General features: G+C 41.3%; 1 protein-coding gene across 3 annotated transcripts in view; it reads right to left on the bottom strand.

The window, feature by feature from the left end:
* Positions 1–458: 458 nt before the first annotated feature.
* PSEN1 (presenilin 1) overlaps positions 459–16191 on the bottom strand; it is a 28512-nt gene continuing 12779 nt past the window's right edge. For all 3 annotated transcript variants that reach the window (XM_072115635.1, XM_072115634.1, XM_072115633.1), the window contains 9 exons: positions 13573–13805; positions 10892–11033; positions 8153–8220; positions 7470–7690; positions 7149–7247; positions 6181–6267; positions 5473–5643; positions 2244–2362; positions 459–947 (listed from right to left, as the gene is read on the bottom strand). In XM_072115635.1, the coding sequence (XP_071971736.1) occupies positions 792–947; positions 2244–2362; positions 5473–5643; positions 6181–6267; positions 7149–7247; positions 7470–7690; positions 8153–8220; positions 10892–11033; positions 13573–13805 (1296 nt within the window). In that variant the 3' untranslated portion in view covers positions 459–791. The remainder of the gene's footprint in view (positions 948–2243; positions 2363–5472; positions 5644–6180; positions 6268–7148; positions 7248–7469; positions 7691–8152; positions 8221–10891; positions 11034–13572; positions 13806–16191) is intronic.

Below are 16191 nucleotides of genomic sequence, written 5' to 3'. Positions count from 1 at the left end.
CACAAGGGGATGATAATAAACTCGTGCCATCCATGTTGCTGAGATGCCATAATCCTGTATAGCAAAGCCTTGGTCATGGATATCACAAGTGACTATGCACCAAGGAAAAGCATAACAAGAACTAGAAACAACAGAAAAGGTAAGAAGAAAAAAAAAGCAATGCCTCTCTTGATATTTTCTCCCCCACTGCGCTGTAGGGTGACGCAAGTTTAAGAACAGTTTAAGAACATTAAGAACAGAAAATACATTGAAATTTCATGAAAAATAGTAATGTCATGTGTTGACTTTAAAGCCTCGGCGTCCTCTACTAGTGTTATCACAGAAAGATCACATTTGTTCCAGTGAGTATTGCTTCATACTTCTTTTATAGCGGCGGATGGAAAGAAAAAATACAACCTCGTACTGGTATTCGCACCGTTTAACCATTCTTTGGTCTTCCCTTTTATGTTGTTGCTGCAAAAAAAAAAGTCTCTCACTTTTCACGTTACATAGGAAAGAATTCAGTGTCACCTTGAGAAACTCCTTGAATTTTTTTGTTTTTTTTTGCTGGTAGAGGAATTCTACGATTCTGGAAAACTTTGGCCGCCTTAGATCAAAGATTCGTAACTGCAAGAAAACAGTCCAAAAGCAGTCATATAAACTGAACACAGGTCCGATGCCTCCTCAGCCCAATAGTAACCTGCCAAAAGCTTCTCATCTCGGTAGGACAATCCAATTCCTTGTCTTCCAAGCATCCATGAACAGTCACAATAAAGGGAACAAAGTCCAAAGCAATTAAAATTGTCCGGAGGTTAAATATAAAATTGATGGAATGCCAACTGATCCATGAAAGGCCGCACTAGGTTGTCTGTAGCAAAGTAGAATACAAGTCCGAATGTGATGGAGATGGGAAGTGCAGGCAAAGCCTTCTTGAAGATGGCAAGAAGGAGCAGGGTAAGGCACAGGCCCTGGAAAAACAACATCATGGATTAATATTATACACCAGGTTTAGACCTCACCTACTCAGAGTTCTGCCCCTTAGATTGGAGGGGTCTGGAATAAAGCATTATGGAAGTAGTTTAGTTCTGGGAAAGGAAGAAACATTGGGCATTACTTGACTCCATCATAACTGAAGGTCAATGGTGCATTTCCGATATCTATGGAACCACATTACATATAATAACTATTTTCTCTTTTTTCATGACATGTGAGACTTTAACCTGATAGAATGTTAGAAATATATACACTGTCACTCCATCACCATTTTACAGGTTCAGAGGCAGAGGGTGCATGTACATTTGCAAAGTGTCTTCTGCAGCTCCGCCTGCTTTCTACCAGTGGCTGACAGACGGGAGGGGGATCACTTTATGCGGTCATATTTTCTGAACCGTGGCACCTAGAAACACAATTCTGGTGTCCTATTAAAGTGGAGATCTGGCCTTTAATATCATGTCAGCATTGTATCTTTGTGAAAGAGAACCAAAGATATCCATAGTTATAGTTACAGTCAGGAATAGAGATCTGAATAAAAAAAATAAAATACATTTTCTCTGCAACTTTAACAAGGGGAATTCTTCTCCCTACTACACAATTGTGTTTCTAGGGGTCACTGTAAAAGAGATATGAGAGTTTAAAGAGGGACACTGACTTGACATGTATATATGTGGTATCTGCACGGGGAACGTCCAAATAGGACGTATATCGCCATATGGCAGTAGTGAAGGGGTAAAAGAGCGATTAACCTTTGCATACACGAATAATGCAGATAATTATTTATATGGCGCCTACAGATTACGCAGCGCTGCACAAAGCATGTCGAATCAGTTATGATAGGAACATATAAAATATATTAGAAAGTTCACTATGTCCTTTTTCTCTCATCCTTTCTTCCTTAATTAAACAGTTTGTATAAATCCGCTTACTGTCCTGTATCCACTGACAGCTGAGAGATAAAGGAACCTGATAAGGTGCAACCATCGAGCCCACTATTCTACGCTATAAACGGGGGGCCTGCCATCTCCCATGATACTATCTCTTACCGGTGTTAATGTTATTTTCTCTACACCGGCTGCTACAAACCATTTACATGTGATTAAAACCAAACTATATTTAAAACTTCATTAGCCAACGTTGTAGTTCCCTTTGAAGAAGTGCACTTCGAGGTGGAGTCAGCGTATATATACATATATACACATACACACATACTGATATAGGAAAAATAAACCAGGATGAGTAAAAGAAAGGTGAAATGATGAGTTTCTTACAATCAGTATGGCAACAAAACAAGCCAGGGTGGTATTCCAGTCTCCGCTGGCTGTGGCTGAAGCTTTTCCTACAAGGACGCTGTAAAAGATGAAGTCTCCAAGTCCAAGTTTCACACCACCTACAAAAAATTAAAACAGTGATAACGAAAAAGTTTTTCTCATTTACTGTATTTGCTCAATGCTTCATAAAAGAACATTTTCTCAAGACCCTGCCAAATCCTTTACAGCTGCACATTCACACCAACTAACAGAGAAGTTGTAGGAGGAGTGTCAGCTCCAAACAGATGTTACTGAAGCAAAGTGCATTCAAAGCTTCGAAGTCAGGCTCAAAAATCTGATGAGCAGGGCCCTCGCTGCAATAGTTTCATCTGATGATGTTATTCGTCTGTTATGTCTTCCACGCTGTGGAATATGATGGTGCTATAGAAATAAAGCTTTTTTTATTATTAGAGAAGACTGTCTTTGCAGGCTTAGACTACATTCACACACATGTATGGGGGACGTATGTATATACGGCCGACATACGTCCCCCATACATTTCTATGCGCTCACGGCACCGTACGGGACCGCACCGCTCCGTAGCCCAGGAAAAGATAGGACATGACCTATCTTTTCCCGTGTTACGGCGCCGTGCGCCATATGTTCCTATGGAGAGGGGCGGGGGTGAGCAGCACTCACCTCCTTCTCCTCTCCCCGGGCGCTGCCGTGTGCTACGGTACGGCGGGCAACGACAGTGTGCATGTAGCCTTAAAGAGATATTCCCACTACAAGACAAGATTCTTAAATATACTCAGGATAACAAAATAACACAAATTCTAATTCACAGTTATTAACAAAAAATTAAGCATTTCACAGATCTAATTCCAGCCGGTCTATATCTGTTGTGATACATGCAGTTTTGGTGGCCCTGGGATCAGACCATAAGTCTTCTTATTATGGTCAGGCATGGTCTCATGAATAGCTTCTCTTTTCTGCACACTGCAGTGTGCCGTCTGCCTCCTGTCCCTCCCCCATCCATTACAAGATGAGTTCAGACACAGGCACTTCCTGCCACTAAGCAGGAGATAGCTTGCTGTTCGGTGACTCCCAAGGTTGAGAAATCCCTAGGACCGCCCAAAAAATAGGTCAAACATTTGTCCGCTGAACTCTTTATCTCTGTGACCATATTCATTGTGATCTGTGGGGGTCCCACTCCACTGATCAGCTGTGTTTCCTTGATGTTACCGAAATACCCCTTGTATGCAAGTGTATGTACAGATGTTTGAAACTCTTTGGCACTTACCATTTATGGGGACCTCTGCTATTAGAGAATAGGGTTACTTTCAGAGATTTCCAAGTCAATATAAAGTAGATAGGACTGCAAGATCCCAAAGCATTGGAGGAACTTGCAAGAATCTTTGGCATCTTGCAGAGGAGGTCTGTGGCCTTTTTTTTTTTAAGTATCTGTGATGAGCAAATTGACAGGACACATACAAAGCCGCAGGGAGATGAGTCTTCACCAGTATGAAAGGTCATTGTGCCCTTTCTTCCAAGTTATAGTAAAGGGGGGAGAAGAAATAACATAGCATAGACAATGGCCCAAAAATCTATCTAATAAGCAGTGGCCACCTCCTATATGGTAACTGCTACTTATACAATTCTGGATTGTAATGTTAGAGGTTCTTCATATACCTGAAACTTATATAAAGTATACAGATGAAGGTCATAGCCCCAGCATAGCCGCCACATAAGTGCAGCTGAGGGAACGCAGACAATAAACGGAGATTGAGCGAAATATTGGAGAATTTATACAGTATAGCCCTTAAGCTGTTCTTTAGTCATAAAGCCATGGGACATCTGCACGGTAACACAGAATAGGTATGTGTCTGTCCTGCGTTCACTCAGACCTTCTACACATTCCTGCAAAATGTGCTGCGGGCTAAGAGACAGCCCATGAAGAATCTCATTACATCGCCTATAGGAACGAGTTGTGATAAAATATGTGTCCTGTAACAGCACACGCCTGGGAGCACTAATCATATTAGACAGATTTGCTTCGTAGCAAACTTGGGTGTGGGCTCCTGGTCTGAAGACGACAGCTATGTATGTGTCCCCTAGTGCTTGAACCAGCAATATCAGGCTCTTATTGTAGATACTGTAACCATGGTATAATGACAGGTTGTAACAGGACAATAGGGAATCCAGAACAATGTGAAGTCACAATAGTCGTCATGCTCGAGATGCCCAAAATTTACCTCTGCTGTCGTAAATCCTAATGTGTATATCACCATTTTATATCCTGCTCCCACTTGCCTAGTCTTAACATGGAGTATGTGCACACACACACTGATCAGACTATACCCACAACTACACCTATCAATCACAATAAATGGTTCAACACTTTTCCCAGTCTGGTGACTTAAAGTGAACTACAATTCTGCGATGTCCTTGCAAACCCTTAACAAGTAACAATCCCTAAAATTCCCAAACATCAACTAAAAATGAAAGTATAAAAAAAAAATGCAAAAATGAAGTAAGAAGCAGCACTCAAGATATCCACACTGCAGCTGCCCTGTTCGAGGCTTGTCTTTACTTAACAAAACGTGGGGTACAACATATATAGACAAAGTATGGACGATTATAGCGTCTTATGATTAAGATTAAGCCTCGAACAGGACAGCTGCAGTGTGGATATCTTGAGTGCCGCTTCTTACTTCATTTTTGCATTTTTGGACATGGAGTCGAGGACAAGAAGGCGTGCACCACTGCATGGACTCTTTGTCTTGGAGGCGAGTGCAGGTGATTGGGTGAGCAGACCGGACATTTACCTTTTTCTCTTTCAAAAATGAAAGTATGTGCCTTTTTTGAAACTTCCATATACTGCACCTCCTTTCCTTTGCTGCCTGTTTAATCCAGCGACTTTACCAATCCCTTTACTAGAGAGCAGAGACTTAACTACCAGGGGGCAAAGAGTGCAGTGGATCTGGACCCCAGGACTTTAGGGGGCCCACTCCCCAGCTTTCAGCTATATCTGTTTCTCTAGGACACAGAGGGGCACTGGTAACACCCACACGAGCACTTTGGGCTTATTAGCATAATTTAACAAATTGATTTTAGAAAGGAGGATGCCATGGATAACAAACATAAGATTATCACAATCACGGTGCCTGGATCCATGAGTAAGTGTCCATGGTTTATCATGCTGAAGGTAGATTTCTTTTAAGATACTGCATGCATTTTTGTCACTTACGTTCTTCAGGATCTTCACTTGGAGGTGCGTTACTTGGCAGAGCTTGCACAGCCGCTCTTGACTCAGGAGTAGAGTTAATTGGGCCAATTCGGGCATCTCTTTGTTCTTCCCAATCTGTGTCAAACCCTCCGTTATCTGGTGTTGTAGGGTTACCCCCTGACTCTACCGATGCTGTGAGATACATAGAGAAAACACTATGAACACAGGGTCATAAAATGGAATATTGCCCACACAGAGGCTCTCATCTGAAACATGTACTAGACAGAATTTTGGGAAAACTAGAGAGAATCTTTATAAGAAATTTCCATGACCATATTTTTTTGTGGAGCACTGGTAACCACAGCCTCCCGCACTACACATTTGGTCATCTTAAGACAAAACCTCAGTACAGGTAAAGGTCACTGCATCTATTGTTTTATCACATGCTCTCCAGAATGTCACCGCAGGCCAATTCCATTCAAAGGAGAGAACAAAAAAAATACATTGCAATAATTCTTAGAATATGCAAACTGTAAGGAGTGTATCTCAATGTCAGGTATGTCAGACAAGTAACTGTTTAGAAGGTCTTGTATTTCTGAAGTATAATGAGGCTTTGTTTGAACCACAAGCAGCTGACAAACTAAGGACATAGCTGACAGACCTTGTATATGGTGAACACAACACAAGTACTGCCAAAATACACGTGTCAAAAGCAGGTCATGCCCCTACCTTCTGAATTATATGATGTATTCTTTGACCCGCTCTGCATGAATCCAGGATCTCCATCTGCCATCTTCACGAGCCAAATCATAGTAGCTGAAGATGATATGAAAAGGTCATTAATGTATAGCCAAAATCATCCCCATTCTCAATGTATCCCATAAGTTCATAAAAGTATAGTAAGGCATAATATATAAATTGAATGCTTAGGGCAGTTATAGACAACCATAGTCGGCCCTTGAATCATGGACCGTGCAGTGTCCCCTATCATGGCCCGACTGCAATATCGGGGAAAGGACTTTGTTTCAAAGATTTGTTTTTACTTAAATATGACGACGATGCATAAATATATCCCTACGATCAGCAGATTCCTGTCCCCAGCTCCACGGTCGGTACGTGAATTTCAAGCACTGCAGGTCTGTTATTCAAAGACTGACCACAGTGCAGAGAACAAGATGGTAACTTGGGAAGAAAAGACTCTTAACTTCATATATTTGAGCACCGTCCTCAGTAATGTGGTCAGTTGACGAATCCTGGTCCATGGTTCACGGACCGATTATGTCCTTAAAAGGGGAATATCCTTGTTTCATCGATTTGTGGGATATTCGCGGAATATGGGTGCAAACTCTATGATCCACAATAAATTTAATCAATCTTTGGCTGCTGTGCATTGAGGTATGTGAAGAGCTCTTTTCATCCACTTCTAATGAAGTTCTAAAGACAGAAGTCAGCAATTCTTTCACAGAAGTGAAAGTAAGAGAAAGCTCATCTGCAGCCATGAAACAGACGCTCAATGGGATATCCATAGTCCATAAATGTATGACATGGGAAAAGAAAGTAAATAGCAAAACCAACGGAGGATCAACAAGAAACCACGTGGCTGTAATTATTCTCGGATGACTGCAAAATGACTTGAGTTTAACTCAATAGTCAGGAGCAAATAACCACTATTATCCCCTTTCATACAGAATACATACAAGAGTAGATTAAGGCCGGGAAGAGGGTCTCATTCCGCTCCTGAGCAGTCTCCACTAGCATACGTAGAGGCCCCTTTGGACACAAAACAGCTATGAGATCTGAAAGAAAATCAAAAAGAGGTTATAACGCTATATCAATGGAGAGCACTCTGCAATGTTGGAATGTGTAAGGCAAGCTTAGAACATGTAGATAAGGAGCATTCTGCATTATTTGCTTCCTTTAGCTGTAATGGCCAACTGAGATTTTGTTGCTCTTTATTGGAAGGGTGCTCAGCCGCACATACAGACATCTGCAGTTATAACTACAAAGAATGCACTCACCATAAACTGATATAACTGCCAGTATAAGCCAGGCCGTCCATTCAGGAAGGTATTTGATGAACACCAAAGCCATCAATGCGCTGATCATGATGAGATAGGCTTGCTGTAGGAGGAGTGGTCCCTTCCAGTGAATGCAGATCATACCCACTACTCCAAAATTCCAGATCATCAAGGCTAGTGTGATGTAGTCCATGGCAATGTTATATGTCTTGAATACTTCCCTGGAAGGCAAAATATTGAATGCTATAGATATACCTAAAATACATCCTCAATGGATAGGACCAGGGCTAGGCGTAAAGAGCTAGCCAAGCCACTTTGGAACTTAATGAACACATGAACATTAAGAGATGTTCTATGCCACAAGAAATAATTGCAATTGCGAGCGAAACGCCAGCAATTGCGATCATTTTCCTCTTCACGCCATCTCTAAGGGAAGAAGGCATGGAAAGGGGCGCAGCCGGCAACAAAGAGGTAGGACCTGGTTTGGAAGTATGTGCTGCACAACCAGCTGCTGGATACATCAAGATGCCGAAGTCTCTTAATGTATCAGGCGTCCCCGGATGGGCGGGCACTTGCGCCATATATAATACGCTATCAAAGGAAGTCCGGTGCAAGATACATGTCCGCTATAATCACTATGTATAGGAAAATTGGTAAGTTCTATTTCAGTAATGTGTACTTACCCCAAGTAGATGAAAGAGAAGAAAAATAGTAGCAACAAAGACGAAATGATGAGCCAACCATGAATGACCTGCAGAGACAAAATATAGAGAGACCAACATCAGGATGTATAATAAAAATAGCCAAAAGCTCAGGCTGTTGCGATATTTTAGAAAAGTGGTGGATGTGGAAAGGCCAATGGCTAATCAAATTTTCTGAAAAATTTGTATACATGAGGAATAACATGATTTGACATTTCCTAGCATTTTTTTTCTTTCAAAGTTTAAGGGTGATGACATAGCACCCAAGACTTGCTTTCTCCTCCTTCCCCCCAAAAATTACTAACATAAAGCCAAGGAAGGGGAGCTCATCCATGCTGTCAAATCTCCCTCAGTCTGTACACAGCGGCTCAGCTCCCTATAACCCTCCCAGTGCAGATATTGCTCTTTTGTTCGGTTGAAATTTTGCACATGCGCGGTGTCCCTGTTATTTAGGTGCTGGGCGTGCAATTGCATGGTGGAGCACGGCTGGCTGGCTATACTTTTCAGTGTAGTGGCACATGTGCAACACCGGCAGAGCACACGGCCAGAAGCGTACACAGCCAGTGCACTGGGCATGTGCAAGAATTTAACCAAGACAGTGACGTCAGCGCTGATATAAAGCTAAGCGGCTGTAAAGAGGTGGAGGGAGCTTGACTGCATGCTTAACTTTACTCAAGGGAAATAAGCAAAGGAATAAAAGTGATTTATGGAAGAATGATGCAACATTGAATGGTAATAAATTCAATAATAAGTACAAAATAAGGTTTCATTTCTGGTTTGTGAAATATTGGTGAAGTTAAAGGTTCCCTTTAATTCACAGTCTAACACGGCACCATCCAAGGACCCCTTAGATATTGTACACAATGCCTCGCCTTTGTTATACAAGGATGAACACGAGAGCATTGCATAAAAGGTATACGATTATTGTGAAGCATATGGTCTCTTTATATAATTCTCCGCTACGTGACATTACCAAGTGTTACACAAGAGCATTCATGTGATAAAGTACCTGGAACAATTATTCAACATCTGATGTTCAATTCCTTAAGTAACAAGTGTCCAAGATCTAACAAATTGCACACAAGAGGATGCTTTGCATTTTTACAGTGAGCGCTGACAGGTTTTTCACATGTCACATAAGAAATTATTGGTAGATTTCAAAGATACAGATAAGACATCTAGAAATGTAAGATAAAACCAAATAGACTATGACTGGGTTCACACATAGGACACAGTTATAGTTAAGTCTATTACTATGATTGACATTTTCAACCAATATCCAATTTTATTTTAAATTTTACTTCCTTGAAGGATCCAAAAGTGAATTGGTTAATGCCCCTAAAGCAGTCTGTTAAATGAGCGAGTGTCAAGCTCCACGACACAAAAGATATAAAAGTCCAGTTTAAAGGAATATCCCATGTTTAATTGTCATCCCTTATTCACATGGTAAATAATCACTTTCTAATCAATTGTAGGAACCCCCCCCCCCCCCCAATTCATAAAAGTGGGGTCCATTCTCCTTATTGATGGAGTGGCAGGTCGGCAAGCATTCGGCTGCTCCTTTCTTTCATTCATTCTCATGCTCAGTCACCCACTCCACTGGGGTAGCGCAGGACATCCGGGGTAGGGTAGGGCATCATAGGGGTATAAGAGAAGTCATGAGGTAAAACTAAATCTGACATGCCTTTCATTCCCACCAGAAAATTAGAACATAATGCCTGATCCCAAAGAGGAGAGTGAGTTCCTAAAACGTGACCTGGGTCGTCCTTGGACTTCTTATTAACTTGTTTTCATCCTGTCACTCACATTGTCATCTCCGAGCAGACACTTTGATGGAGTGCTACCAGTGATACAAAACTGCTCTGAGCCAGCTCTTCGCTCACCCGCCCCACATGGCGGTCTAAGGCTCAGTGCACAATAAAGTTTAGCTGTATTCTACCTGTAGGCTCATTTCTGTGTACCAGCTTTTGTTATTACCTTTGAAACTATTTTTTCCCCCCTTAGTAAAGCAGTTTTACAGCATTTTACATCTTAAAGACCTAGTAGGTCCTAAGGGCACAATTCCAATTTTTGATGAAAATGCTGTAAGGTTTGAAGAATTTATATATAGGGTTAATATTCTATTAATCCTGCTGCAACCTGAAAATACTAAATCATTTAAGGAAAATGCCTCAGAGAGGCCTGTCTACAAGTCCCTGGTCTTTGGAAGCCTTTAATAGGGGACAGTGGGGTGTGACTAGGGTGCTTAAAAATGGTGCAAAAAAGAGCCACCAAATGTCTCAAAAATTCACCACTGAAAGACCAAACTATGATACATGTTCCCCATTGAATGTAAGCTCTTGTGAACAGGGCCCTTATTCCTATATTCTGAACCGACAATGTTAGTTCTCTGTGATGTCTTATTCTAATTGTAATTGTATATAGAGCGCATCTGTAAAGCGCTGCGGAATACGAGGGCACCACAGAAATAAAGATTTATTATTATTTACAATAATAGGGGCCTTCTACAGAGATCTGCCATAACTAAAGTGCATTTTCAGATGCCCCTGTGAAATTACACTCCCTGGAAGCGCAGGATAATATACAGTAGTCTCATTGCCTTCTGTAGCTAAGAAATGAACACTAAATTTGGAAATGGCAAAGCTCTGCAAAACTGAGCCGTTTCCCATTACAAAGTGTAAAGCAATGGCGTGTGTGTATAGAGTAATAGCCGCCAGTCACCTTATAACAGCGGTACTTGTAGAGGACCACCAGCAGGATGGTCATGACAATGATGACGCTGATCATAATGGCGGCATTGAGGATGGAGTTCAGCGCTCTTTGTCCAACTGTTTCCGTATCTTCTGTGAACGGGGTGTAGATACTAAAAGCAAGCATACAAAAATTCTGAAAATCGGCACACCCAGAATTCTAAAAATGTTAACATTTATAACCATTGTGCAACTTACAAACAACTTACGTAGATGTGATTACTAAACACTGCCCCATGTCTAAGGATCAAACACTGTGTAATGCTTTAGCATCACGTACTTGCTCTATATGTAGCTTTTACTAATATTCTGATACTTTTAGATTTTTTCACATTTCTGAACAGAGATGATTATTTTTCTATTTTCTGTACATTACTATGGGGGTCATCTCAGCAGCAGTAGATCCCAGTACAGCAGGACGATGTAGCATCATGGCTGATGTGTCCATTGAATAATAGAGACTTTAGACATTTCCACCGGCTCATATTCTGCAGTTGCCTCCGTACATTTATCAGGATAAGTATGTGCTCTTTAATGATGGTGTCAGGTGGATATAAATCAAATCCTCAGACTGTAAATCTTTCTAGATACTATTAAGAGCTATTTCAGCAGGTAGAGAGATTAATGCATTTTTTGGCACAAGTCCATAATAACACATACATACACATACTGTACTTTGTAGTATTAGGCTCGGCAGGGCAAATCAAAAGATCATATAGATGTCAAAATGCAGATGGAAATACATCAGAGGGTGGTCTTGGTCTAAATTTATTTAATTTAAGAAAAATGAACAGTTTTCCCACAAAACTCTCTCCTGCTCCAGATCGCATCCGTAAACGGAAGTCTGTGCAGATTTGACCTATGGGTTATAGAAGTCTAAAAAGTAGTGAGGGAGGGCTATAAGCTCCTGGCAGTGGATGGATACAGACACCGGAGACCAGTCTAAACCAGGCGGTGACAGTCCCGTTTCACGTAACTAGATGCTACAGACAGTCTCATGTCTTTATCCCTTGTGTCACTTGCCCCTGCGCCCAGTTCAGGTGCACCTTAAAGTGATTACATTGGATATAGTCACATATTAAAAAATTTTTTGGGTCAACCTATAAAATATTACTCCTGATCACGCTAAGGCAAACAATAGACCCCCTCTTAGTTATTTGCGGCTTAGTGCCATTGGTGTCATTGTTGTTGATCGCAATAAAGACTGTCTGAAGCGCATGAGTTTTGTGGTTCCTGCAGTCGGTTCACACAAGGAACTGTGGAAACCACGTCCTTCTTCGTGGTCTGTATAAATGAATGCGTTTGTGTGCTAGAAGTGAAGGAATAACATACTGTAGCACATAGATGAAAATTTTGGTGTGTAAATGAGTAATTGCTAAGAACTGAAACTTCCCTGAACATGCACAGGGTTGCATATATGTAGCACAATTGTGATATATTTAAAGGACATTACCACCAAAATAATGGATTGTAAACTGAACACTCTGACATGCTGGTGTATGCCCCCTCTGACAGGATCCGCTCTTCTTTTAGCTTCTAATGCCCTTATTTTTACAAAACATCAGCTCCAGAGCTGTTAATTAAACCTGGAGCTACTCAGGGTCATTTGCATAATCTTTAAAGCCTTTTCTGTAAAAACAAGGGCATAAGAAGCTAATAAAAAGTGGATCCGGCCAGAGGGGGCCACCACAGTATGTCATTGGGCTTGGATCCTGGTGGTAGATTTCTTTGAATACAGGACTAGGGTTTACCAAACATGCGGTTACAGCTGAAATTTTCGACATCTAGTGGAAGATGTGAGAACTACATGTATCACTTCCAGCTAAACTAAATTAACTTTTTTTTACGAAGGTAAAAACAAATATTGGCCATTGCAGAATATACTATTTTAATAGGATCCAAGAGCATCTGCAAGAAATAAAATTCTCTGACTGTCCTGCCATAGTTTTGGATCAATTTTTATTTTATTTTTTTAAAGATCAAGGAAACACTCTGAACAAAACTGTTACAAAAGTGTTCTGATTTGTTAAATGCAGAGATTGTTTTTTGTCTATTTTGTATTAGGCTGTGTTCATTTTGGGGTAACTTTTGATGTGATCCTTACACCATCATGAGGAGAATCCCCTACATGACTAAAATAGAGGTGTGTATGTGTGACCATTATTCCACTCGCTTCTAGGTGCACACTGCTAGTCTACTCATACAAGAGACTTCCCACATCTGTGGACTCTGTAGAGGTTGTTCAGCACAACTTGGGCTCCTTTCACACACACATATGCTATATGCTAGGTCCCAGGCTAGGACCTGCGCGTAGCATATGTTGGCTGGAGAGGTGGAGGGGCGAGTGCTCCTCACTCCTCCCCTCTCCAAAGGGAGGTGTGCTGCCGGGTTTAAGTATGACAAAAGATAAAGCATGCTCTTTTTTGCGTTAGCGTCACGGTACAGTGACACAGGTGCGCTCACTGTACCGTGCCGTGCACAATGCAATTCTATGACGCTGTATGCTAGCTGCTGCTCGTACGGCCACCATGTATGGTCATAAGGGGCCCTAGACTGCTGCCCACACGGAAACTGATCCAATTTTGATGTAACCTGGGCACAATACAAGGTTATCAATAAAAAAAAGCTTTCAGTACACAGAGTAATACTCACAGCTGTCCATCTTTCCTTGTGTAAAAGCCGACTGACTTTATTGTTGCTACAACAACCACCATACAAAGGGTTACAGGCACAAAAAGCATAATGACATGCTTGGCACCATATCGCAACGTCAGCTCCTCATCTTCCTCCTCATCTTGCTCCAGTACTTGCTGCGAGCTGCTCTGTGTCTGCCCGTTGCTCTGAGTTTCGGCGCGTTCATTGTTTCTCCGATCACTGTTGTCGTTCTTGAAGACACAAAATTATAATAGCGAGATGAGTAACGTGCACAGATTTGTGGATTCATTTGGGCAATTCTCAGTTTTCTTTTTAATGGAAAATATAATTATCGTAACAGTCAATGATGGCATCCATGGCTCATGCCCAAAACCAGATACAGGCAGTCCCCGGGTTACGTACAAGATAGGGTCCGGAGGTTTGTTCTTAAGTTGAATTTGTATGCAAGTCGAAACTGTATATTTTATAATTGTAGATCCAGACAAAAAAATTTTTTTGCCCCAGTGACAATTGGAGTTTAAACATTTTTTGCTGTAATGGGACCAAGAATTATCCCTAAAGCTTCATTACAGACACCTTACAGCTGGTTATTGCAATCTGGGACTATAGTAAAGCATTCAGAGAGCTTCACCAGAGGTCAGAGGGGTCTGTCTGTAACTATGGGTTGTCTGTAAGTCGGGTAGTAATAGTTACAGACAACCAATGACCTGTACGGGTTATTGGGGTGAAACGGGGGCTTAGTGATTAGCATTGCAGCCTTGGAGCCCAGGGGACATGGGTTCAAGTCCCAGGGTCAACAACTGGAAAGAGTTTGTATGTTCTCTCTGTGTTTGCGTGGGTTTCCTCTGGGTCCTCCAGTTTCCTCCCACACTCCAAAACACACTGGTAGGTTTATTAAATTGTGAGCCCCATTGGGGACAGGGACCAATTTGGCAAAATCTGTGCAGGCTGCGTAATCTGTGTTCACTATATAAATAAAGGAATTACCATTGTTATTAAGAGTAATCTATAGGTCCATATGCTCACATGATGCCGCAATATCAAGGTCTGAGTAGGGATTAGACAGTCCTGGTCATGGTGTAGGAGCCATCACAGACTGAGATTTACAACAGCTGACTGGTGGGTGTGGATCATTCTGGGACTAGAAAACCCCTTTAATATACCCAATGACAATTTAAAGTGATAGTGCATACATCACACAGGTTCGACTATAGTAACAGGGCAAACATTGCATCAAGTAAAAACTCTAGTATAAGGCTGTGTGACAGCCATGACTAACAGCCCTGTGGATTATAAGACTTCTGTTGGTTTTAGCTTTCATTACATAATATTCTCAAGAGAGGTGGATGACCAACAAGTAAATCATCCGAGCATAAACTATGGAAATGGGGAAGTGACCTTCTATCTTATAAATTATGTTCTCCAACCAGAGATTACATGTTATTAGCAAAAAGGAAACGCTGCCTTAAGAAATAACGGCTTCTTATACCAACCACAAGCTGCCAGTCACAAAAGAGTCACCAGATTTTACCCCATTAAACTATTCATGTCGGGTATGAAAAACTTCAGAATGCAGTGAAAATGGTGAAAAGACGCATTTGCGCAGTATTTTTATAGGCTTGGATTTTACAGCTTTCACTGTGCGCCCCAAATGACATGTCTACTTTATTTATAATGTTTTCATACATTTACAAAAATGAAAACCTTCAATACAAAATAATAATAAAAAAAAAAATTTTGCTATCATCTGGGGCGAATAACTTTTTCATACCTCAGTGTTCGGAGCTGTGGGTGGTGTCATTTTTTGCGACTTTTAATGTCGTTGTAAATGCTACCATTTTTAGGATTGTATGGCCTTTTGAACACCTTTTATTGAACTTTTTATATTTTTCAAAATGGCATAAAAGTGGCATTTTCAACTTGGGTCTATTTTCCGTTACAGGGTTAAACGCCGGGGAAAACCCTTATTATGTTCCGATAGATCAGGCATTTTGGGATATGGCGATACCTAACATTTTTATGATTTTTACTGTTACTATATGACTTCTAGGGAAGGGGGGATTTTAATTTTTTTTTTTTTTTTATATAATTTTTATAAACTTTTTTTTTTACATTTTACATTTTAATACCCCAAGGTACTTTAACCATGGGTTGTCTGATTGAACAGCAAATCGCATATTGTAATGAGTAGGTTAAATACAGACAGCCTCGGGTCTTTGAAAGAACTGATCGCCGTCCCCCGATGACGTCAGCAGGGGCAGCGGTCTAATCCAAGATGGTGCCGCCCACGCTACACCAGGATTTAAATGCCTCTGGCAGCTTTGCTGGAGGCATTTAAGAAGTTAACACCTGCTTTCAGTGCCAGTACCAACCACGGGTGTTACTGGTTTGCTGCAATATGCAGAAAACGCCCACCTTGTATGGAGAGGGCTCTGCCTGTGAGCCCCCTCCATGCCCCAGCAGCCTGTATGTGACAGTAGTATGTCACATGTCGGTAAGGGGTTAAAGATATAGTTGGGAATGTGAGCTGCAGATAAAGTTTCAGTAACTTCCTGTCTCTCATCAGTTCTGTAGCTCACAGAACTACAAGCCTGATGCAATCTGAAAGATGAGAAC

This window comes from Engystomops pustulosus, chromosome 7 (genome assembly GCF_040894005.1).
Source record: "Engystomops pustulosus chromosome 7, aEngPut4.maternal, whole genome shotgun sequence".
Taxonomy (NCBI): Eukaryota; Metazoa; Chordata; class Amphibia; order Anura; family Leptodactylidae; genus Engystomops; species Engystomops pustulosus.
The sequence above is the reverse complement of the archived record's forward strand: the minus strand, read 5'-3'. Positions and strand labels throughout refer to the sequence as shown.